Source organism: Mustela lutreola, chromosome 8 (assembly GCF_030435805.1).
Source record: "Mustela lutreola isolate mMusLut2 chromosome 8, mMusLut2.pri, whole genome shotgun sequence".
In the NCBI taxonomy this organism is placed as follows: Eukaryota; Metazoa; Chordata; class Mammalia; order Carnivora; family Mustelidae; genus Mustela; species Mustela lutreola.
This window is the reverse complement of record NC_081297.1, coordinates 124,807,610-124,832,387: the sequence shown is the minus strand read 5'-3', so window position 1 is coordinate 124,832,387 and position 24,778 is coordinate 124,807,610. Positions and strand designations below refer to the sequence as shown.

The 24,778-nt window shown below is 39.0% G+C and overlaps 1 protein-coding gene and 1 pseudogene across 1 annotated transcript in view; both read right to left on the bottom strand.

Annotated features, from left to right (window-relative positions):
• The window catches only part of MRPL42 (mitochondrial ribosomal protein L42), a 31,598-nt gene extending 12,957 nt beyond the window's left edge, over nt 1-18,641 (bottom strand). The window contains exons 1-5 of the mRNA XM_059186520.1: nt 18,557-18,641; nt 16,814-16,979; nt 10,927-10,990; nt 8,368-8,452; nt 1,019-1,182 (exon numbers count right to left, since the gene is read on the bottom strand). Of these exons, the coding sequence (XP_059042503.1) occupies nt 1,019-1,182; nt 8,368-8,452; nt 10,927-10,990; nt 16,814-16,883 (383 nt within the window). The 5' untranslated portion in view covers nt 16,884-16,979; nt 18,557-18,641. The remainder of the gene's footprint in view (nt 1-1,018; nt 1,183-8,367; nt 8,453-10,926; nt 10,991-16,813; nt 16,980-18,556) is intronic.
• Nucleotides 18,642-20,930: 2,289 nt separating this feature from the next.
• LOC131839264 (small ribosomal subunit protein uS2-like) lies at nt 20,931-21,937 on the bottom strand (annotated as a pseudogene).
• Nucleotides 21,938-24,778: the final 2,841 nt, after the last annotated feature.

The following is a 24,778-nucleotide window of genomic DNA, read 5'->3' as shown; positions in this document are numbered from 1 at the left end:
CATGATTTTCTAATGCATTAACTTTTCTTCTTAAAATTTGGTAATGAAAATAAAATCTAACTTCAGCACAACACAAACTCCTTCATAAGACTTACACTCCCTCCTCATATTCTGGGTCCCATTCAAGCTGAACTACTTGCAATTTCCCCAGTATACTCTACGACATTCTGTTCCATCAGCCTGCAGAACCTTTTCCCCATGGCTAGCTCCTAACCATTCTTCAAGGCTCAACTGCTTGACTTCGTTTTTTTACAGTATTATTTTCTCTCCTTGACTACAAACAACTTATAAACAAGGACAGTATTTTTGATCTTCCAGCACTCAGCAGAGCAGGTGGGTGAATGTATATTCATTAATTCCATAAGCACGTCCGGCCATGAAATGTGCCAGCCTAGTGCTTAGTTACTGGCTGACTAAGTGAATAAGAACAAAGTTTGCTCAAACATAAACTACTAAAAATAGTCAGCTCTCAGTTTTGGTAGGGAATAAGACACATATACAAGAAAGAAGAATCAAAACAAGAAAAATAATTAAAACCAGAGTCAGGTAATAAGAATCCATGCAATAAAATCTGAGTATTAGCAAACAGGGCAACTAGTTTCTAAAGGAACCGAGAGCCATATACGCTGCCCAATCATTTGCTGTACCGCATTTCTTTTTTTTAACAATAACTTGAAATCTGTTAAATAAATGCATAGGTGGGCTGAGAACAAGATCAATTATTTGGCAGGAAGATGAATAAAAACAGTAAATGACTTTATCACAGAACAGAAAAATTTTCAAGAATTCTTGCAAAATTCGCTGAAAGCTTTGGTTAAATTCCCCCACTAAAATAAAAGAAAAAATAAGTACTATTTCATTTTAGTTATCCTTTATGTATATCTAAAAATACAATTAAGTAGGTGATCATACTGGGTGTTAATTTCTCAATGCAGAATACAACCTCATAAGTTTGTTAATGCAGGAAAAGCCATGTATTCTTTTAGTTGTCAAGTGGGGGTTAAAGAAAAGAACTTACTGTCCACGAGGATACCAACGGTGCTTAGTAGTAAAGAACATTTTGCTAAGTTGTTCTATCATGGGTCCTTGCTCCAAGTGCTCATTTTTTCCTTCTAATCTGGTTTTCAGCACTTGGTCATGTGTTTCTTCATTATTATGCAGAGGATCTGGCCGAGGGATAGGCTACAAAGTAATCAGTAATCAACAGGATCAAAATGTAGGTATGTTAACCAGCATTTGAGTTTACAATACAATTGTCACACTCCAGAATTCATTATAGTACCTCAAAGTAGGTTAGTGTGTTTTCAGAACAGAATTTTACTTAGTTGCCTTATTCATTAAGAATCAAAAACAAGGGCACCTGGGTGGCTCAGCTGTTTAAGCATCCAATTCTTGATCTTGGCTCAGGTCATGATCTCAGGACTATGAGATCGAGCCTTGCCTTGCATGTCAGGCTTGGCACTGGGTGTGGAGCCTGCTTAAGATTCTCTCTCCCCACCCCTACCGTCTTACACTATTGGTGGGAAGGCAAGCTGGTGCAGCCATTCTGGAAAACAGTATGGTGGCTCCTCAAAAAGTTGAAAATAGAACTACCCTATAGCGCAGCAATTTCATTACTGGGTTATTTACCCTAAAGAAACAAATATATTGATCCAAAGGGGCACCTGCAGCCCAATGTTTATAGCAGCAATGTCCACAATAGCCAAACTATGGAAAGAACCTAGATGTCCATCAACAGATGAATGGATAAAGAAGATGATGTGTGTATATATGTAAATATACATATATATATATAATGGAACATTACTCAGCCATCAGAAAATGAAACCTTGCCATTTGCAACAACATGGATGAACTAGAGGGTATTAAGTGAAATAAGACAATCAGAGAAAGACAATTATCATATGATCTCATTCATATGTGAATTTAAAAAACAAAACAGAGGAACATAGGGGAAGACAGGAAAAAAACAAGATTTGTCTTGTTTAGAAACCATAAGAGACTCTTAATCATAGGAAGCAAACTGAGGGGCTCCGGAGGGGAGAGGGTTAGGTGATAGGGTAAGTGGGTGGTGGACATGAAGGAGGGCACATGATGTAACGAGCACTAGGTATTATATAAGATTGATGAAACACTGACCTCTATCTCTGAAACCAATAATACATTACATGTTAATTAAATTTCAATAAAAATAAATTTTAAAAAAGATCCTCTCTCCTCCTTCCTCTGCCCCTGCCCCATCTCTCTTTCCCCTCCCTCTAAAAAAAAAAAAGAGAAATATTTTTCTTCTCATACCAAGTTCTGGGGTTTTTCTCCAATAATAAATTTCTCATTTAATATTATTGTACCCCCAATTAAAAAAGCACTTATTACTTTAATTTTTATTTCCCAAAACTGTAAATTTTGCCCATTATTTTTTAACTTGGAAGTTTATAGTCTCAGGTGCCTGGGTGGCTTAGTCAGTTAACCATCTGCCTTTGGCTCAGGTCGTGATCCTGGGATCCCGGGATTGAGTCTCGCATCCACTGCTTCTCCCACTGCTTCTGCCTCTCTCTCTCTCTCAATCTGTCTCTCATGAATAAATAAATAAAACCTTGTGGGGGGGGGGAGTTTACAACCTCTAACCTTGCTTATCATTAAAGTGAGATACAATGAAAATGCTATTTCTTATATCCAAAGCAAACAAAAAAGTTTCAGTGTTTTCATTTTAGGTGACTGAAATGTCATCAAATGATACTTTATGGTAATGTGAGTACTTTTTCACCTAAAGACATCAACTATTAAAAATCTCATTTCCCTCCCAATACATTTGAGTGATTATAACATAATCCCATCAGTAACCCTAGCTCATTAAAGCCTTTAAGAATCACTGTTTTGGAAAGTCAAGTCATGTATATTTTAAATATTAAATGAGAATGTATGTAACACAAGGTGGTAACATTGTCTTGCTTTATAAATACCATATATATGTATTACAATACATGAAAATACGAATTTATAACCAGAAAAAAAATAATTCAAACATAAATGTCTTTACATTCATACACTATTAATGACAACTACTATATCCTCCCATTGTATTAAATGTCATAGCATATATTTATATTTGTTAGGCATATGGACATGAAAAAATAAGACTTCTAAGCAGGGCACCTGGGTGGCTCAGTTGGTTAAGCAACTGCCTTCGGCTCAGGTCATGATCCCAGGGTCCTGGGATCGAGTCCCATATCGGGCTCCCTGCTCAGCAGGAAGTCTGCATCTCCCACTGCCCTTTCTACTCTCATGCTCTCTCTCTTTCATTGTCTCTCTCTACCTCTCAAATAAATAAATAAAATATTAAAAAAAAAAAAAAGGCAGTATCTAGGCGCATGAAGGGGGCACAATTGGCTCAGTACTACAGAAATGCACAGTAACAAAAAGATACTGGAAAGAGGCAGAATAGGAGCCAGATCAGAGCCTTGCTACAGAGTGCAGAATATGTTCTACAAGGGATAACAAATATTACAAGTAAAGAAAAGTAGGAAAGAACACATAAGAAAGCAATAAACCTTAAAAATAGATCTTGAGGGGCACATGGGTGGCTCAGTGGGTTAAGCCTCTGCCTCTGGCTCAGATCATGATCTCAGGGTCCTGGGATCAAGCCCAGGTCAGGTTCTCTGCTCAGTGGGGAGCCTGTTTTTCCCTCTCTCTGCCTGCCTCTCTGCCTACTTATGATCTCTCTCTCTCTGCCAAATAAATAAATAAAACCTTAAAAAAAAAAAAGATCTTGAGGGTAATTGGGTGGCTCAGTCAGTTAAGTGTCTGCCTTTGGTTCAGGTCATGCATGATCCCAGGGTCCTGGGATGGAGTCCTGCATCAGGCTCCCTGCTCAGCAGAGAGTCTGCTTCTCTCTCTCCCTCTGCCCCTCCCCCTGCTTCTGTGTGCTCTCTCTCTCTGGGGTTCTCTCTCAAATAAATAAAATCTTTTTAATCAGAGAAAGACAATTATCATATGATCTCATTCATATGATAAAATATGAATAAATAAATAAAATCTTTTAAAAAAAAAAAAAGATTTTATTTATTTATTTGACAGAGATCACAAGTAGACAGAGAAGCAGGCAGAGAGAGAGGGGGAAGCAGGCTCCCCGCCAAGCGGAGAGCCTGATGTGGGGCTGAAGCCCAGGATCCTGAGATCATGACCTGAGCCAAAGGCAGAGGCTTAACCCACTGAGCCACCCAGGTGCCCCTCAAATAAATAAAATCTTTAAAAAAATAAAAATGGATCTTGAGAAACCAGATTATGAAAGGTCTTCAAACTTAGACTTTTAAGTAACAATTTGGGGTAAGCAGAAATAAGGAACCACTTAGTGTGGGAGGGAATGAGGAGGTAGTCTAATAAACAGGTTAAGAACTTGAGCTTTGGTCTCTAATTCTACCACTTACTAGCTCTGTGACCATGACAAGTTATTTAAGCTCTTAAATTCCCTTTCTGTAAAATCAGAGAAATAATACCCACCCAAAAGGGCTTGGTGAGGATCATATGAAATAATAATATATGCTTAGCTGTCTCTTGTACTCTTAATTAAGAGTTCAATAATGGTAGGTAGCTACTAAGATTTCTTTAAGGCCTCAAACAGAAGAGAAGTGATATAAATTTACTTTTGGAAAAAAGTTCTCCTTAGGCATTTACAGTAATTTTAAAAGATTATCATTTGTATGTAAAGTGAAATATAAACTGTCTTTGCAAGTTACTATGAGACTCTCAGAGGTCTAGCAAACACAAATTTAGAGCCTATAATAGTTTTCTCTATTTTAGGTGACTGTACTTGTTGCTAAAGATCAAAGTTTTCAGTATTATCAAAAGTTAAATTGTTTTCAAGTATTCATGAATGTTCCATTGTCTCTATTCTTATTCCCAAGCAGGCTCAATTGTAATATATCACAAATTCTCTCTGCTTTGTATGATTAAAAACACTTCTTTTCCAGGCACATAGATAAAAGACACTGGAATTAATGGATTCTTCAAAGTCTATACCAAGAGCCTCTGGCTGATTCAGAATTGATTTTTAGGTGGTATTTGATCTCCTTGATCAAAGTTCAAAGGAAGGATACATGACTATTTCAGTAAAAAGGAAAAACTAAAATAAAACTGTCAACTTTAAGAAACATTCAGAACTGTCATCCTGAATTTTCCTTGTTTCTCTTAAGAATTTTCAAAATTTGACTTTTGAAATTTTCCACCAAATCAGCCACTAAAAAGAATTGCTTAGTACTTGCATTTTAAACTTTCCAAGTCACTATTTTTGCCCCTGGTATATTATCTTTATTTTCCTAAACAAGAAATCCCAAGTTCTAGAAAAACACTTTTAGAATATTAATACTTTTAATACAAGTAAAAGAAGTAGGATCTTTCTACCTGGATCTGTAGTAAACAATCAACATGTTTTAAATTACCAGAAAACCAAAGATGCAAATCATCCTAACTTTCTTAAAGCCAGTCTCAGTAGTTATTTCTACATATGACCAGGATCTTTGTATGCAGTATGCTTTCTAGGGCCTGAAGAATCAAAGGGCACACTGGAGTTACAGCAGCCCTACCTCCTTAAGAAAAGAAAAAAATTAAGACAAACTTCAAGTCATGTTGAAGGGTATTTATTTATTATTATATACTATCTGCATAAGATTTATAAATCTAGATTCAAAAAGAACACACTGTATTTATTCTAAATTCTAACAACCATGTGTTTGCAAGAATGTTTCTTATTGTGCAGCCTAATCTACAATTTATTACTTAAGCAACAAAAAAATTCCATGCCTCCCCATGTGAATGTCTCTTAGCCCTAAAACAGAAAACCCATAAGCATGAAAGGAACAAACTTATTCATTTAATCAACAAATATTTAGTGTATATTTACCAAGTACAGGTGTTATTCCAGATGCTAAGGATATACCAGAGAACACCAAAGAGGCATCCTCATGGAGCTTATATTTTAGTGATGGGAGATAGACAGAAATACAAGAAAGTATCTATGGTGCCAGAAATGATACAAGCTACTGTGAAAAGACAATAGGAAGGAGTTCAGTCGCAGGGGTACTACATTAAGCCCCAAGGTAGGAGCCTGCCTAATGTACCTGAAGAACAGCTGAGAGGCCAGTGTGGTTAGCAGTGGAATGATGACATGTAAAGTGATAGGAGCAATCTTCCAGATGAGAGAGAGAGAGAGAATAAAAGGGAAATAGGAAGGAATACTGATGACATGGGAGAGGAGACAACTGCTACAATGGGAAATGCAATGGAAAAAAAGGAACCAGGGAATTGGACATGTATGCAAGGGAGTGATTACAATGATGGACCATGGAATCTATGCCAGGCAAGGAGAGAAGTGAGAATGTGTGAGATGCATGAGGGCTAAGAAAAAGTGCTTTGATCAATGGATGTAGGTATCATCCTACGGAGATGAAGAATTCTTGGAGCTGGGAAACTGTGGGAGCTGGTAGGAAGCTAGTGGAATTCTTGAAATCTAGACTGGCAGGAAGGAGGGGCAGGTATTTGCGACTAGAACATCACTAGAGTACAGCAGTGGGAGTGGGGGCTGAAGCAGGGAAAAAGATGAAGTGAGAGGTCAGGGCATTAAATTATTTCCATATACTGCAATAACAAAGAATTAGGATGGAAACAGTATCAGAGGGAATGATGGTACATCTACAATCTCTGAGGAAGAGTAGAAGGATTGGGGGAAGAGAAGTGAACTAAAGGATAGTAGATAACAGCCATAAAAAAAGGGAGCAGGGGCGCCTGGGTGGCTCAGTGGGTTAAGCCTCTGCTTTCGGCTCAGGTCATGATCTCAGGGTCCTGGGATGGAGCCCCACATTGGGCTCTCTGTTCAGCAGGGAGCCTGCTCCCCCCGCACGGCCCACCTCTCTGCCTACTTGTGATCTCTCTGTCAAATAAATAAATAAAATCTTAAAAAAAAAAAAAAAGGAGCAGATGTTATAGTTTAATAATATAAACAACAAAGCCAGAAATTGTTAGGGAGGAGGAAAAATGGTCTGCATATGACAACAAGGAGCTACAGGGATCCCTACTTCCCCTCTAGGTCTAGTAGTAAAAGGGAATAGGGAAGAAAACATCAACTACTTAAAAACCTGCTGGGGAAGTAATGGCCCCAGGGTCCAATAAGGTTTCTGTCAGAGACAGAGATGAAGGCAAAATTCTGGATGAGAGATTTTAATGATGATAGTGAGTGCTAAAAGTAAAGTAGAAAGTTTAGACAAGAAGGAAGGATATGAAAAGTGTCAGATTCAGGGATGTAAAAAACTACACATGGAGGGAAGTCTGGAAGCTGAGAAATGACTTTGTGATTGTGGCCTTGGTATAACCACTAAAAGATAAACCATGTAACCAGAAATATAATACAAAGTAACAATGGAGGAGGACACAATATAGCATGAGCTGGAGTATTTACAAGCCAACAGTCAGTGATTTATGCTTATTTTCTACACAGTGCCCCAAGAAATGAAACAAAAGAGGTACTGGATTATTGCCTATGAAATGTGGCTAGAACACAAACTAGGCAGACAAAATGATGAAGTTAAAAAGGGAATATAAACTAGCAAAATAAAATTAAGCTCTTTTCTCAAATCTACCACTATTCTGGCCCTAATGATGATTTTTAAAAATAGCTACCACTAGATGCATCATGTGATGATTTGAATTATCTAATTATTTTCTCCTCAAAGAGCAAATCAAACATTACCAAATATAGTAAACTATGGCTTAAAAACATAGAAGGAAGCATTTCAAATATAAAATAAGAAAAAGACTTGGGTCAAGCTAAAATAAATTGTACTGAAAACAAAACCAAAACTTCCTCTATCTCATGCTTGGCTTTTGAAGAAATATGGAAAAAATTAAACTAGTCCTTAAAATATATGCCCATGTTGGAAAAAACTGGGAGGAAAAAGAAAAAAAAAAGGAAATTCACTAAATACTGAAAGGATTATCAGAACTAATACAATATAAAAGGTATAAAACAGCATGCCAAAATACAAGTTTTTCATGATTTATTAGTTTAAAATATAAGGTAGTACGGAACAGTATGTTTTGTAAATCTGTACTAGTCAAAAATCATCTATCAGATTTTAGACCAGAAAACTGATGCCATAACTGTGTTTAAATGGTTCACTCTGTGTACTGAAAAAGTCTTTATTTAAAGAAAGACTAAAAAGATAGGAGAAAAATTGAAATAGTAAAATAAAAACAAAACAAAAAAGGTCTAATCCAAATAAAGGAAAACAAACAATTCCATTCTCTTTGGATACGGTAAGAAAATGTGAATATTTCTAACAGCAAATTATAAATTAGAAGAGATTTTCTTATACATACTTGTGTATGTTCATATGGAATGTCCACAGAAGGGTGGTAGCACACTATTGTCCTGCCATCAGATGTCAAAGCAAGCTCTACTTTGCTAAAAAAAAGAACATTTTAGAAATAGAGTTATATTGTATTCAAGACAGAATGATTTTCTTTTTTTTTTTTTTTTTTTTTTTAAAGATTTTATTTATTTATTTGACAGAGAGAAATCACAAGTAGATGGAGAGGCAGGCAGAGAGAGAGAGAGGGAAGCAGGCTCCCTGCTGAGCAGAGAGCCCGATGTGGGCCTCGATCCCAGGACCCTGAGATCATGACCTGAGCCGAAGGCAGCGGCTTAACCCACTGAGCCACCCAGGTGCCCAAGACAGAATGATTTTCTTAGAGATAAAATTAATTAATCATAAGTCCCTGAAGAACATACGCTATGGCACCAGACTGGCAGACCTGGTACCCATATCATAGGGGACAACTCAGACATCCCACAAAATACGTCAGCTTAACTACCACAACAAACCGTTAATGCTTTTTTTTTTTTTAAGATTTTATTTATTTATTGACAGAGAGAAATCACAAGTAGACGGAGAGGCAGGCAGAGAGAGAGAGAGGGGGAAGCAGGCTCCCCGCTGAGCAGAGAGCCGGACGCAGGACTCGATCCCAGGACCCTGAGATCACGACCTGAGCCGAAGGCAGCGGCCCAACCCAATGAGCCACCCAGGCGCCCCAACAAACCGTTAATGCTTAAGCCACTATTTTACCAATTGTTTTTAGACTACCCAGATCTTTGGAAGGGATCTTCATATTTACGCATCAGTATTATTAGACCTTTCTTTCCTTATCTAAAAACTACCCTGATGGCACCTCCATGGCTTAAGTTGGTTAAGCATCTGCCTTCAACTCAGGTCCTGATCTTGGGGTCCTGGGACTGAGCTCCACACCTTGTGCTCCCTGCTCAGCTGGGAGGCTCCTTCTCCCTCTCCCTCTGCCTCCCACCCTGCTCATGCTCTCTCTAATAAATAAAATCTTAAAAAATAAAGACTACTTTCATAAAGCTGTAAGAAGGGCGCCTGGGTGGCTCAGTGGGTTAAAGCCTCTACCTAGGGCTCAGGTCATGATCCCAGGGTCCTGGGATCGAGTCCCACATCCGGCTCTCTGTCGGCGGGGAACCTTCCTCCCCCTCTCTCTCTGCCTGCCTCTCTGCCTACTTTTGATCTCTGTCAAATAAATAAAATCTTAAAAAAAAAAAAAAGCTGTAAGAAGTATATTACTTTGTTGAATTATTAGAATTAAACATCAGCAAAGTACATCATCTTCCAATCATAAAGACTGTAGCTGAGCCCTTTTTCTAGATCAAGTGCCTTCTCCAAGTGCCTTTGGCGGAACAGTACAGCTGCAAGAAGCCTCCCGTAAAAAGAGTTCTGCAGTCAAATAAATCTGAGAATTACTGAACACTATCTCTTCCCTCCATTAATATCCCTCAGAAAAACACATTTTGGGCAATACTCCTCTAAATATTTTTTCAAGGAATACTCTGGCTGGATCTCATTCAGGGACCAACTGACTAAGATTGTTTTTCAAAGATCCCAATTATACTTAAATCCATATAAATTCTAAGGAGCACAACTTTCAGTTTTCATTAACCTTACAACAATGTTCTCTAGATGTCTATAAATTTAAGCTTCTAGGGTTTCAATACTAACCAGATTTGAACTAGATCTGCAATTACTACAGCATATTTTAGCTAACAAAGGACCTGGTATTAGGTTGTTTCACCATGATTTTAAGATCAAATAGCATAATATAGCTATAATTAGAACATTTAACCTATCAAGTGATTTATGATGAAAAATGGAGTTTTACATGATACAAAAAACACCTCTAAGACTCAATCTTTTCAGGTTTAAAAAAGTGTTACCTATTACCTAGTCTAATTTCATTGCTATCTTAGTACTTACTAAATATACACCTAAAATTCAAATTAAAACTAGTATCAAGAGGGAAGAAAATATATTTTTACTAAAATTTGCAATAGAAACATCATAGCTTAAGAAAATATGCTGCAGTTTCTGTACATCAGACTCTACTACAGAGAAGAAAACAAAATCTTATTCATATATTATGCCTAGTTCTTAGTATAGTGACTAGAATTGAATAAGTACCAAATAAATTGTAACTGAATCAAATTATTTGTAATTTAGGGTTATTCACCATCAAACAAAAGATAAGATAAATAACTGCTTAAGCTAAAAGATATGAACCCCAAGAGAAAAAACTATAAAAACTAATTAACTTCTAAAAAGCTAAAGAACGCTTTGGGATAAAAGACATTTCTAACAGCATGTCTGTCTTAACAACAAATTAAGGATTCACTGAAACACAATGATAATGATTTTTATTTAAAATATTTATGAGCCCAGATACTGTGTAAATAAGGCCATTGAAATGATTTTTAAATATAAAATTAAAGAATAATCAGAAAAGAAAGAAGATACCAAAAACAAGAAATAAAATTAAATCATTTCAGATATAACTAACAGACTGTTATTTTTTCAATTGAATTTAAATACATACCAATTATAGTCATCTGGTAGAGGAGAATATGTAGATTTATGACAAACACAATATAAAGCTCCGTCTGCAAAAACCCCAAGCAGTAAAATGGATTTAGTTAATTTGAGCATATGTTCTCATATAAATATAAAGCTAGTTTCATTCACTCAACCAATATATACTGCGTTTACTATGAAACAGGGCCGTAGAGAGACCAGGGATTCAACAAGATCTAGTCCCTGCTCTCAGAAAGCATAAAAATCTGGTGAGAGACAAGTAAACAAACAATTCCAAAATAAATGACAAGCCCTGTTAGGAAGGGTAGGCACTGGAAGAGGGCACACAGACAGGTTACAAAATAGGACTGTGCAGGTTTAAGAACGCTTTTCCAGTGAAGATGATGTCTAAGGTGCTCTGAAGGATGGAGGGATAAGCAGGAGTTGGTAGGGGAGAGAGTACAATGTTCCTTCCAGGAAGTTATAAGTGCTAAGGATCAGAGGAATACAGGAAGTATTTAGGTATTCTAAAAACTTGTAAAAATAAATAAATAAATAAAAGCTTTTGTGAGACCAGGTGCACAGTTCACAAAGGGAGAATGGTAAGTGATGAAATACAAAATAAACTGTTCAAATTTAACTTTTCTTAAGAAATCAAAATGCTCACACTTCAAAGCATATTTTCCTATTTAAGAATACCTGCAAATTCAAGAGCCATAATTACTTTAAGTTCTCCTATGTTCAGAGAAACAGTGCTCCTTTAAATACAAAGAAAAAATGTAAATGTAGCTCAGTATAGTTAAAAATGGTTCTGAATAGAGAAGTCCTCCCCCATCCATGTTTTTGCTTTCTGCAGTCTCAGTTACCCAAGGTCAACCGCAGTCCAGAAGAAGATGAGCCTCCCCCTGACACAGTGTCAAGTCAGCAGTAGCCTAACTACACCACAGTGCTACGTCATTCACCTTGCTTCATCTTATCACACAGACATTTTATCTCACATTATCACAAGAAGGGTGAGTACAGGACAGTAAGGTATTTTGAGAAAGACCACATTTACATAGCTTTTATTACAGTAGATTGTGAGAATTGCCCTATTTTGTTATTAATTATGGTTGTTAATCTCTACTGTGCCTAATCAGTAAATTGAAGTTTATCACAGGTATGTATGTATAGGAAAAAGCATAGTATATATAGGGTTCAATACTATCCACAGTGTCAAGCATCCACTGGGGGTCCTGGAACATAACCTCTGTGGATAAGGGTGAACTACAATATATGCCGGCTAAAGCCAAGGATCAACTTCTCTCAACTGAGCCTCTTGCTCCACGGTATGGAATGCAATCTCCATTTTGTTCAAACACCATTCATCCTTCAATGTCTAATGCTACTCTTCCATGAAGTCCTTTTTCCCTTTCCTTCCCCACAACTCCCACCACAGAGAAAAGAGTAGTCTGTTGTACATGTTCCAAAACCCATGCCTCATACCACATCGCTATACCTTCCTTGTTGTCTTTTTCTTTCCTGCTTCAGTTATTTATATATATCAAAGATGTGTAAATAAGATACATTTTCCACCTTTGTATACTCCTCCCTTCCCCAGGACTGCATATAAAGGCCTAAACATAAATTCTTACTCCAAAGCATAAAAAGGGCCTTAACAAAACTCACTTTTATCACAAAAGATTGCTCAGCAAAATGTCAATCCCAAAATTCTATTGATGTAATATAATAAAATGCAAAGAATTAGAAATTTAACCTCATCTCTCAAAAAGATTTGATTTTCAATGATCTGTGCTAATACAGAGAGGAGCATTCAACATGACAAGTCAGAGGATGACGTAAATAATGTTAACATTATTTACACTTATTTTCTTCACACTGTTGGGAATCTTCTCAATTATGTATGAATTAATACGAAAAGAAGTTTGTAGTCTCTGAACATAAACCAGCTAGGTGATACACATTCATTGAAAGAAACAGGGTTGGGTTGGGTGGCAAAGGCAGGACTGACAGAATTAAGTGTTTTTAAAATAGGCAGGAGAGAAAACTCAAGGCAACGGTGTTTCAGTTCAGCAAGAAACTGTTAAATTTCTACCCTGTACTTACACAGATATTTGTTTGTACCCTCATCACATACGTAACATTCTATGTCATATTCAGTTGTTTCTTATTTCCATAAACATCTGTTTCACCTACAAGTGTAGATAAATTCCTTAAGGCCAGGAACCACACCTTGATCATGACTCTGTCCCCTACAGCGGTTACTAACAGAGAAGTGACTGCTGAACTGCCTCTAAAATGCTAACTCATTCACAATCAGTACATAACTAGAGATATTCATCTGACACTTTATCGAGAGAAAAACTCTAAATATGGTAAATATCAGAGGTTTTAAATATATAATTAGAACTGGGGCACCTGGGTGACTCAGACAGTTAAGCGTCTAACTTTTGATTTCAGCTCAGGTCATGATCTCAGGGTCCTAAGACTGAGCCCAACATCAGGCTATGTGCTCAGTGGGGAGTCTGCTTAGGATTCTCTCTCTCCCTCTGCCCCTCCCCACACATGAGCGCATGCTCTCTCACTCTCTATTGAATAAGTAAACCTTTTTTAAAAAAGAATGCCAAAGTTAACATCAGTCAACTCAATTTATCAAAAAGAACTTCAACGAGTCAGCTCTCCATAACTTACAGGCTATTCTTTTTATGTACACACGTTTAACTGCTTTTTGATAAGACCTATAAAAACTGACAGTCCTGGGGTGCCTGGGTGGCTCAGTAAAGCATCTGCCTTCAGCTCAGGTCATGACCCCAGGGTTCTGGGATGGAGCACCACATGGGGCTCCCTGCTCAGCGGGAAGCTTGCTTCTCCCTCTTCCGCTTTCCCTGCTTGTGTTCTCCCTTTCACTGTCTCTCTCTCTGTCAAATAAATAAATAAAATCTTAAAAACAAACTGACAGTCCCACTTAACCTTCAAATACTCAATATTTTAAGTTACTACAGGAAAGAATATACAGCACAAAGTGTATTCAACTACATAAGATGGGAAGACCCAAGTTTCGATCACAGCTCTCATCTACCAGATATACAACCTTGGGTAAGTTTCTGAGGGGTCAGAGAATTTAAGTTCCTTCATCTTCATAAAATACCTACCATGTAGTATTATTCAATGTTGTAAAATTCAAAGTTTTAAAGATCAAATGACTTAGTATGCTTAAAAACATGTAAAATATTCCCTACATTCCCATTGTTGATTGCATATTTTGAAAGGTTTTAAATGTTCCTTTTGGCCTATGGGAGGCCTTTTTATTTCTGCTCACTGAACTTTCTCGCTTTTGCTTTGCCTCTAATCTTACTGTTCTTCCTTTTCATATAAGGTATCAGTAACAGTAATTCTACTTTACCTTCAATAATAGTAATGATAGGACTTGTGGAGAACAAGGGGCTTCAGGATACAAGAAGTTAGGCAGTTACTGAATATTAGGATGACTGAGTAATAATGCAGTAATTTTCTGGGGTAGCCTAAATTAATTCGTAGTTAACTAGATATTTTGATGACACCAGTCTATTCCAATCAGTTCACAAACATTTATCATCTACCACGTATGAGAGGTACTAAGGAAACCAAAATAAATTAAACATTACAAATTTATAATCTAGTCGGTAAAGTATACATAGATAATTTTCACTTATCCTGGGGCAGATTAACTGGTTTTCAGATTGACCTCAGCGATGGCTAATTGCTACATGAACTAGGAAAAAATGATTAGGTCTGATTTATCATCAGCCGAGAGGCTGGGTTCTATTCAGAGTCAAGCGGAGGACAAGCAGAAGTCTCTCTCCCAATTCTCAACAACAAAAATACTCCTAAATAATCAAGAACTACTGTTTTGTTTTGTTCTTTTTTGTTTTTTAAGTGATGGGGAGAGAGAGACAGAGAGAGAGAAAGGAGGGGAGAGGGAGAAAGAGAATCATAAGTAGCCTCCACACTCCATAGAGCCCAATGCAGGGCTCCGTCTCACAACCCTGACACCTTGAGCCAAAGGGGTGCCTGGGTGGCTCAGCAGGTGAAGTGTCTGCCTTAGGCTCAGGTCATGATCCCAGATCGGCCCCGCACAGAGCCAGCTATTGGGCTCTCTACTCAGTGGGTAGTCTACTTCTCCCTCTTCCTCTGCCTCTCACCCTCCATTTGTGTTCTCTCACTTTCTCCCTCAAAGAAATAAAGTCTTGAAAAAAAAAAAAAAAAAAGTCAGAGGCTTAACCAACTGAGCCACCCAAGGACCCCCTGATTTTAGTTTATATCTAGTCTCATAACAATTTCCTCCTTAATTCACTTGATTACTCAGTTTTCAACTCTTTTCCCCTAATTCAATGAACATTCAATTACAAATGGCAATAAATAGGAAACATGAAGGAAGAGATTAAGGTCAGCCAGAGATGTGTAAAAAAGTTGGCTAGCACAACTAAAGAAAAAGCAAACCGATTATTACACTCTAACCATATCTGCTTTAGATATGGAAGAAGAGAGTTCACAGAGGAAATGGAGAGTGAGAGCAAGACTGGTTGGGAAATAAGATTTTAATAGTCTATTTATTTATATGGGTCAATGTTTTGACTATCAAACATGTATCCCTAGGCTTTTAAGAAAATATTAGACCATGTACATTTCTTCAGAAAAGTACAAATTATATATTATATAAATTATAAATTTCTTTTTTGGGGCACCTGGGTAGCTCAGTGGGTTAAGCCTCTGCCTTCAGCTCAGGTCATGATCTCAGGGTCCTGGCATCCAGCCCTGTATCAGGCTCTCTGCTTGGCAGGGAGCTTGCTTCCCCCTTTCCCTCTCTGCCTGCCTCTCTGCCTACTTGTGATCTCTCTCTGTCGTAAATAAATAAAATCTTTTAAAAATTTTTTTTTCTTTTTTTTAAAACTAGGTGCCATGCCCAACACAGGGCTTGAACTCATGACTCTGGGACTGAGAGTTGCATGCTCTGCTAACTAACAGAGCCACCTAGATGCCCCTATAAATTATAAATATTTTATATACTATTAAATATAAAATGTATTTTTATGTTAAATATAAGCATACATACATATTTTTAAATGACTAAGGACAAAGAAAATACAACTGAAATCCTAAATATGAGCAATGATTTTTGTAAGATGGAATTGTAAATTTGCCCTTTACTTGCTAGTATTAAGAACTACTAAAAAAGCGGTATGTGAAAACATAATGAATGCAAAGTAATTCAGAAAGTTCCCCTTTGTCAATTCCTCACTTGCCCTCAGCTAAATCCCACTAGTAGCATATACAGAAAACCTTTTTGGTCCAAACATTTTACTCTGTATATATATACATATATATACACACATACACACACATATGTATATGGTAGATCTTTTTTATATATATATATTTTTTTTATTTATTTGACAGAAATCACAAATAGGCAGAGAGGCAAGCAGAGAGAGAGGAGGAAGCAGGCTCCCTGCAGAGCAGAGAGCCCAATGCAGGGCTCAATCCCAGGACCCTGAGATCAGGACCTGAGCTGAAGGCTGAGGCTTTAACCCACTGAGCACCCAGGCGCCCCTGTAGATCCTCTTTTAAATGCACAAATGGGATCATACAATAAATACTGTTCTGTGACATACTTTCCCCCCTTCTACTTAGAGATCTTTTCATGTTGGTGACAGCCGTTTGATCTTCATAAAGATGTGCCAAAAATTTATCCATCCCCTTTTGATAGCCATTTAGACTTTCTCCCCTTTCCCATCATTGCAAACACTCCCATTAAGAGGCTTATACAATAACTAAACACTTTTTTTTTTGCCTAACAACTAAACACTTTACATTTTCTACAGTGAACATGAGTTTCTATATTTGAAAAATTTCAAACATGAAAAAAAGCTCACTTTGAATTGGAAATAAATGTTTCCAGAGAGTTCTATTTGATATCACCCATTTTATTGCTGATAACGCCATGGTGAATCAAGATCCTTATCGGGTGGTATGAAAGAAGATGATTTGAAGAGAAACCGATTTTAAAATCTTCTTCAAGGCATATATCTATTTTCATTCCTGTATAAAAGATAAAGAAAAATTAGTACTACCCATGATAAATTAAAATGATACAATATATTGAATGCTACCAGAACAAAAGGAATTGCTAGCTAGAACTACAGTCACAAGAAAAACTTCTAAACAACTTTCCATTTCCATGTGATATATGATAAAAAACAACACCAAAATGTAAGACCTAAAGTCCTGGAACTATGTCCATTATTATTTTTCTTAATTGCAAACTTCTCAGCACCTAGTGTAGTTCTTTCCACTTAGTGAGCACGCAGGAAATGTGTAATTCTGCTTAGAAACAGTCACTCACACATGCTACACTAAACATCCTCCTTCATAATGCTCAGGTGTCTGTGTACAGCCTCTCAGGTACCATACACAAGATCTTATTACATTACTTGAAGTAGGATTGTTTCTAATTAAATTAAATATTAAGCAAAGTCTATCCTTTACCTATTAAATACCGATTTAGAGGAACACATATAAACACGAAAGTCCCAAGTAAAATTTCACCTTCTTATATTAAGGTTTTTAACTTTGCAAGGTGCTTTCACTACCATTTCATTTTACTCTACTGATCACGACAGGTATCTTTATTTCATTCATGAAAAAACTTAAGTACAAAATTTAAATGATTTGCTTCCAAGAACTTTACAGTCAGTCACTTATAAGCTGGGAAACTTCGGGCAAGTCATTAATTAAACGACCCTTTGTTTCTTCAGGGTAAAATGGGGAAAGCAAGCATAACCTCCATGGTTTTTGTCAGTAAATGACTTAGAACCATTGCTACATCTCTTGTTTTTAATCCGCCTCGATGATTCTTCATTCCCTTCTCGCAACAGTGATAAAATGGAATAGGGACATAGACCTCATAGTCTTATTTATTAGACTAAACTATGCAGCGCGATTCCTTGCACGTCAGTACATTTGCATCACTTTCCCTGAGTGCATACAGCGTGGTTTTTACAGGTTATAACCTCGCTGCCCTATACATGATATGCTCTTTCACAAGTCTGTGAAATAGGCATCTCCATTTTATATGCTGAGAACCTGAGGCTCAGAGAGGTCAAGCGATTTACTGCCCACCATACCACTGCTTTATAGGTTGCATGGGTGGAACGCAAACTCATAGCTTCTGACCACGAACCAAGGAACAAAGTATCTGGGGGGACCTTAGGTCCCTTCAATCACGGCAGCTGGAAGGTGAGATTACTCACTCCAGGGATAGAAATTCATTCCTTGACCCATAATTCAACCCCGAAGCAAAAGCTGCGGAGAGCCTCAAAGCAACCGCGGTTTGAGGAACACGCTACCATGCACGTCGGGACTAGCACCCAGGGACAGAACCGAAAAACCTGGATTGGAGAGGTCCCCAAGCGATCAGCCCAGGCACGAGGGGAGCCCCACAGGAAGGGCACGGCCCTACGCCAACCCTTCTGCAGGACGAATCCAGAATGTTGAAACTAGGGGCTTTACCCAGCCAGGGACGACAGGTAGGAGACACCGACATCTCCCCGTAAGGATTCTGGGCCTGCCTAGTTTCTAGAAACTCCTTGGCCGGAGAAAGAGAGGACACCAGTTACCTGACAGCCGCTCACCACGAGCCCGCCATTTTACCTCAATCCGGGTCCTAGAACACACCGGTTCTCGCGCCTCCCTGGCCCGCGGGGCACTCTGGGAAATGTAGTCTCCGCGGGAAGAGCTCCAGATGGAATCGTGAGGGCGGCATCACTAAATTTGTTCCTGTGTTTAGTTGTAGCTGTTTGCTTCAACCTTACCTCAAAAACAGCACAAAATCACTGCCCCACGCACACATCCTTAGAAAGTAACAAGCACTATCTTTTTAAAAACTTTATACAAATTGTTAGAGAAGCTCAAGGCCGATCCTTGTGGGTAAGCTAAGGTTTCCTGGGGGGGAAGAAGTAACTTCAGAGAAGCACTGAAGGCCAGTGGGGTTGGATTTGACTTTTGACACAGGGAAGTGGGGAGGCCCTTCCACCTGAAAGCCCAAAACTGTGTTCTTAGAATTGTACTGGCTATTCATTAGGAGAAGAAGAAAATGTGCAAAATCCTGGACATTGCCTTTTGCTTTTGTGAGGAGAGAAGGCCCCTCGGCCTTTGCACTTCCGGTTCTCATTGCCAGCAGTGCTTTTCTCTCACCTCTTTTCATGACAACTGCTTTATTTCATACAGGTCTTGCTCTGATAACACCTTGGAGAGGACCATATCAGTGGGTGCCTCAGCTGTTAGGCATCTGTCTTGAGCTTGGATCATGATCCCAAGGGTTTTCGGATGGAGTCCTGCTTGGCAGGAAGGCTGCTTCTCCCTCTCCCACTTCCCCTGCTTGTGTTCCCTCTCTCACTGTGTCTCTGTCAAATAAATAAAATCTAAAAAAAAAAAAAAAAAAGAGAGAGAGAAAGAAAGAAAAAGAACTTCATCTGCCCTTAACCATTGCTCTCCTTTATTTTTCTTCATAACATTTACCATTATGTAACATTCTATTATCATTTGTTTCCTTGTTTAATGTCTGTTCTATGCTGGAATGCAAGCTCAATGAAGGCAGGAACAAGTACCTATTGTGTTCTATACTCTGCAAAACCTAACATGTAGGACTGCATTTGGCCCCATTGTAGGCCTCTAATATTTGTTGAACCAATGAAACAATAACCCTGCAGACATCCAAAACAATAGCTGATTGACTGCTGAAGCAGCAGTTTAGCCTGGGAATTCCTTTCCTAATGATCTGCAAAAATCTGTACATATCTACATTTTTCCGAAAAGAATTCATAACTTTTATCATGTATTCAAGTGTGACAATAAACTCCTTGAAAGCCAAGGGCCATGTGATCTGAGTGCCTGAGTGGCTCAGTTGATTAAGTGTCTGACTCTTGATTTTTAGCTCAAGTCTTGATCTTGGGGTCATGAGTTTGAGCCCTGTTTTAAGTTCCACGCTGGACTTGGAGCCTACTTTAAAAACAAAAATAAAAACTTAAGGGCATAATCCTGAGTGGTTAATATTGAAAATAAGTGGACATAATATAAGTTCACAGTAAAGAAAAATAAATGTGAGCTGCTTTGGTGCCTTGCCTTACTTCTACAGAATACCAAGCTTGTTCTGCTACTAATCTTAGGGCCCATGTCTGTCCTTTCTAATCTTGTCCGTCCTTCAAAGCTGTCTTGATTACAAGACATTAGTCTTTCTGAACTATGTTGGAGGAAGAGACAGAGAAGAGAAACAGACTTGAATGAACAATCAACTGGACTTGTTAAACATTTGTTATGCAATGCAGAAGAGGGCTGGATCAATAATGACTCCAGAGGACACATCTTTTTTTTTTTTTTTTTAAATTTGACAGAGAGAAATCACAAGTAGATGGAGAAGCAGGCAGAGAGAGAGAGAGAGGGAAGCAGGCTCCCTGCTGAGCAGAGAGCCCGATGCGATGCGGGACTCAATCCCAGGACCCTGAGATCATGACCTGAGCCGAAGGCAGCGGCTTAACCCACTGAGCACCCAGGCGCCCCCAGAGGACACATCTTGATGGCTGAGAGCTGCGTGGGGACCACTGACCAACAGGAAGACTCACTTCTTGGGACCAGGGGGGAAAAATGACAAAGCTGAGATGAGAAAAGAAACCAACAATGTGCATGGGAAAGAGAGTAGAGACAGCTCTAGGAAAAGAGAATAACTTAGAAGTCTAAAGGGGGTAGAAATATCTTATCCTCTGCTGGAATATGGTGTGGAGGAGAGTGACAGGAGATGAGGTGAGTAAGAGCCAGGTCATGTTGGGCATTATAGGCATTATGTAGTGACCATCAGAACAGAGGCCATATGCATTGGTGTTATGCTAAATGCAGTATGGAGTCACTGAAGTGTTCTACCACCAAAAAAGAGATATGATATTATTTATGTTTGTATTTATTTTTATATTTTAATTTTTTTTCGACTTTTACAAACTGTTTATTTTCCGTCAACCTTATTTCCTTTTTGTTTGCCTTTGTGGAAGAGCAGCTTAAGACCACTTAGTGGTTGTTCCTACCCATTCAGTGGCCTGAGCAGTGGGAGCTGCAGACCAGTCTTCAGTGGCCGGCTGGGCGCTCCAGTCTTCAGTAGGGAACTGCTGACTAGGCACAGAGGGCACCTGCACGCTTTCAGACCAGTCTGCAACTTCAGGCTGAGTAGCCATGAACTCAGGAGCTGGAGCCGTACATTCACCCTGGAATTCTTCCTTGGTCACAGCCTTTTCAGCAGCAGCCTGCTCTTCCTTTTCAGTCTCTTCAGGATCTCTGTAGAAGCAGAGATCAGGCATGACCTCCCACAGGTGTTCACGAGAAATGGTGCCACGCATGCGCAGAACTTCCCTGGCCAGCATCCACCACATCAGACTCACTGAGTGAGCTCCCTTGTTGCAAGGGATGGCAATGTCCATAGCGCAGAGGAGAGTCTGTGTTACACAGAGCAATGGTAGGAAGGTTAGCATAAGACGCCTCTCTAAGAGGCTGGTGGTCAGCCCTGGGATTAGTAACCACCAGAAGTCTTGGCTCTAGGAAGGCTGCCTGGATCTGGTTAGTGAATGTTCCAGGAGTGAAGCGACCAGCAATGGGAGTGGCTCCAGCTGCAGCAGCAAATTTCAGCACAGCTCCCTGGCCAGTATTCCTGGACGATATGACACTAACATCAGCTGGGTTTTCAATGGCAACAATGGCACAAGCTGCCAGCAGAAGCTTCTCCCAGGTCCTCTTCAGATTTATGATGTAGATACCATCACTTTTCCTTTTGTAGATGTACTGTTCCATCTGGAAGTCAAGGTTGGTGCCACCTAAATGGGTTCCCGCTGCAAGGAATTTGAGGACATCCTCCTCCTTCATTTGCAGGACATCAAGGGCTCCGGACAGTGTGAAAGTTTCTCGGTTAAGTTACGATGGGAACGCGAAACAACGCCGTATGGACCCTTCCCTGGGTAGCGCAGAAAGCTATATTTTAATTTTTTAAAGCTTTTATTTATTTGAGAGAGAGAGACAAGGGTAGGGGCAAAGGGAGAGGGAGAAGCAGACTCCCTGCTGAGCAGGGAGCCCGACATGGGGCTCCATCCCAGGATCCTTGATCATGACCTGAGCTGAGACAGATGCTCAGTTGGTTAAACTGAGCCACCCCAGGTGCCCCAGATTTATGCTTTTAAAATATCACTGGGGTTTTGCTTGTGAGGAGTGGTGACGTGGTAGAGGATGGCAACCATGAGAGGAAGCGAAGTCAGAGTGTCCAGGTATACATTGGAGGTAGAAATGATGGCTGAACCTGCTGGATTATTGGATGTGGGAGTTAAGAGAGAGGAAAGACATCTCAGGAGATGTTTTGATGACTACCTTGAAGGTGGTGTGGTTCAGGAGATAGGCCGAGACTGAAAGAGGAGCAGGCTGGGCGGGGGAGGGGAGGAGCGGTGAGGATAGAGATGAGTAATTCCATTTGGGCATTGCTGAGTTGGAGATATCTCTGAGATGTAAATAGAGATATAATAGAAGTATAAAAGGAGGCAGGTGGTTGGACAGATGTGTCTGAAGAATAGAGTGTAGGCTAGATGCCGATTTGAAGCCAGGGGAAGGTTGAGTGCATATAGGGAGATACTGTAGAAAAAAAGAATGAGAAAAAGGCCCCAGAATGTGGGCCCAGGGAATTCCAACATTGAGAGGTTGCATGGAAGAGGACACCCAGCAAGGAGAGAGGCACTATGGAAACCAAGAGACCGTGGGGTGAGAGTAGCTAAAAGAGGCATGTCGTAAAGAAATATGATGCCCTCAAGTTTAAAACTATAATTCCCCCCAATACAAACTGGAAATGCCAGCAGTAACTTACACTGGCCTACATAAAAGCAGTTTAAATTCGTGCTAGTAACGTGATGAAACAGACAAAATGTTGGCTTCAAATGGTTTCAGCTGAGAAGGGGATGGATTTTTTTCTTCCCTAACTTCATAGAATAAAGTCACTTTTTATATAAGTCAGAGATCAAAGACTCCAGAGCAATAAGCCAAGCCACAAGGACTAATCTTTCTAAAAATTCTAATTTATATTTTATTACATAAAATTGTCTACAGTTTTGAGTACTTACCACGTGTCAGAAATTAATCTTCAAACAGTTTACATAGGTTTTTTTTTTTTTTCTATTCCTTCTGAGAGTCCTAGGAGGTGGGTATAATTATTGTACTGTCATTATACAAATGAAGTTCCAGAAGCACAGAGAAGGGAAATAACTTGTTCAGCATCATGCACGGTACACCTGGTAGACCTGTGAATTGAGCCTGGAAACTACTGACTACAGCACCTGTCAGCATAACCTGTGCAATGCTCATTTCCAAATAGAGAATGTATATTAAAAAAACTAATAACAGATGTTAAAAAAAAACCACACCCAATAAGATAATCACTGTAACACCTCAGTGTATAATCTGCCACTTTTCATCTCTTCTTTTGTCTGTATTAAAATAGCTAACATTTATTGGACACGTTATGTGTACTGTTTTAAGATCCTGGGGAGCCCGGGTGGCTCAGTAGTTAAGCGTCTGCCTTCGACTCAGGTCCAGATCTCAGGGTCCTGGTATCAAGCCCTGCTTTGGGCTCCCTGCTAGGTGGGGAGCCTACTTCACCCTCTCCCACTCCTCTTGCTTGTGTTCCCTCTCTCTCTCTCTCTGTCTCTCTCTGTCAAATAAATAAAGAAAATCTTAAAAAAAAAAAATCCTATGCCAGTAAATAGTGGAGCTGACATATGAACCAGACAGACTGGTTCTCCCTCAATTTCCCTCTTTTTCACACAAACACATATTTATGTTTTCTTTTATTCCAAAAATATACATATACAAATAAACAACATATACTTGCATTTATAGATTTTCTTTTTTTAAAACTACATGTATATATGGGGCTGCCTGGGTAGTTCAGTGGGTTAAGCCTCTGCCTTCAGCTCGGGTCATGATCTCAGGGTCCTGGGATCGAGTCCCGCATCAGGCTCTCTGCTAGGCGGGGAGCCTGCTTCCTCCTCCCTCTCTGCCTACTTGTGATCTCTCTCTGTCAAATAAATAAAATCTTAAAAAAAAACAAAACCTACATGTATATGTATAATAGACGAATAACTCAACAATGTATCATGAACATCTTTCCTGTGAATAGCTTAAATAACGTCCGGAGTTTTCTTGAAAGATTTTATTTATTTACTTGTCAGAGAGAGAGTGAGCACAGGCAGGGGGAGTGGCAGGCAGAGGGGGACCAGGCTTCCTGTTGAGCAAGGAGCTTGATGCAGGACTCCATCCCAAGACCCCAGGATCATGAGCTGAGCTGAAGGTAGAGGCTTAACTGACTGAGCCACCCAGGTGCACCTTTCTGCCCAAATTTGTATCTTGATTCCCTTATTTCCTAACTCTGTTATTTGGAAAAATGTATTTTCTTAATATTTTTGAGTCTTAGCTTATTCTTTATAAAAGGAGTACAAGAATGATCTTCCCTACTTTATAGAATTGTTGAGTGGGTGGGTTAAAAAAAGAAAGTAAGTAAAATGCTTAGCAAATGTAATTATCACTCATTCAATGCTAGCAATAATTATACCTTGTAGGTACTTAGTAAATATTTGTATAATAAATTTTCATGAATATCTTGCCCAAGGAGATTACTTACTTCTTAGGCATGAAAATATAATCCTTTTTTTTAAAGTTTTCTTTAAAAAGATTTTTATTTATTTCTTTGATAGACAGAGATCACAAGTAGGCAGAGAGGCAGGCAGAGAGAGAGGAGGAAGCAGGTTCCCTGGGAACCTGCAGAGAGC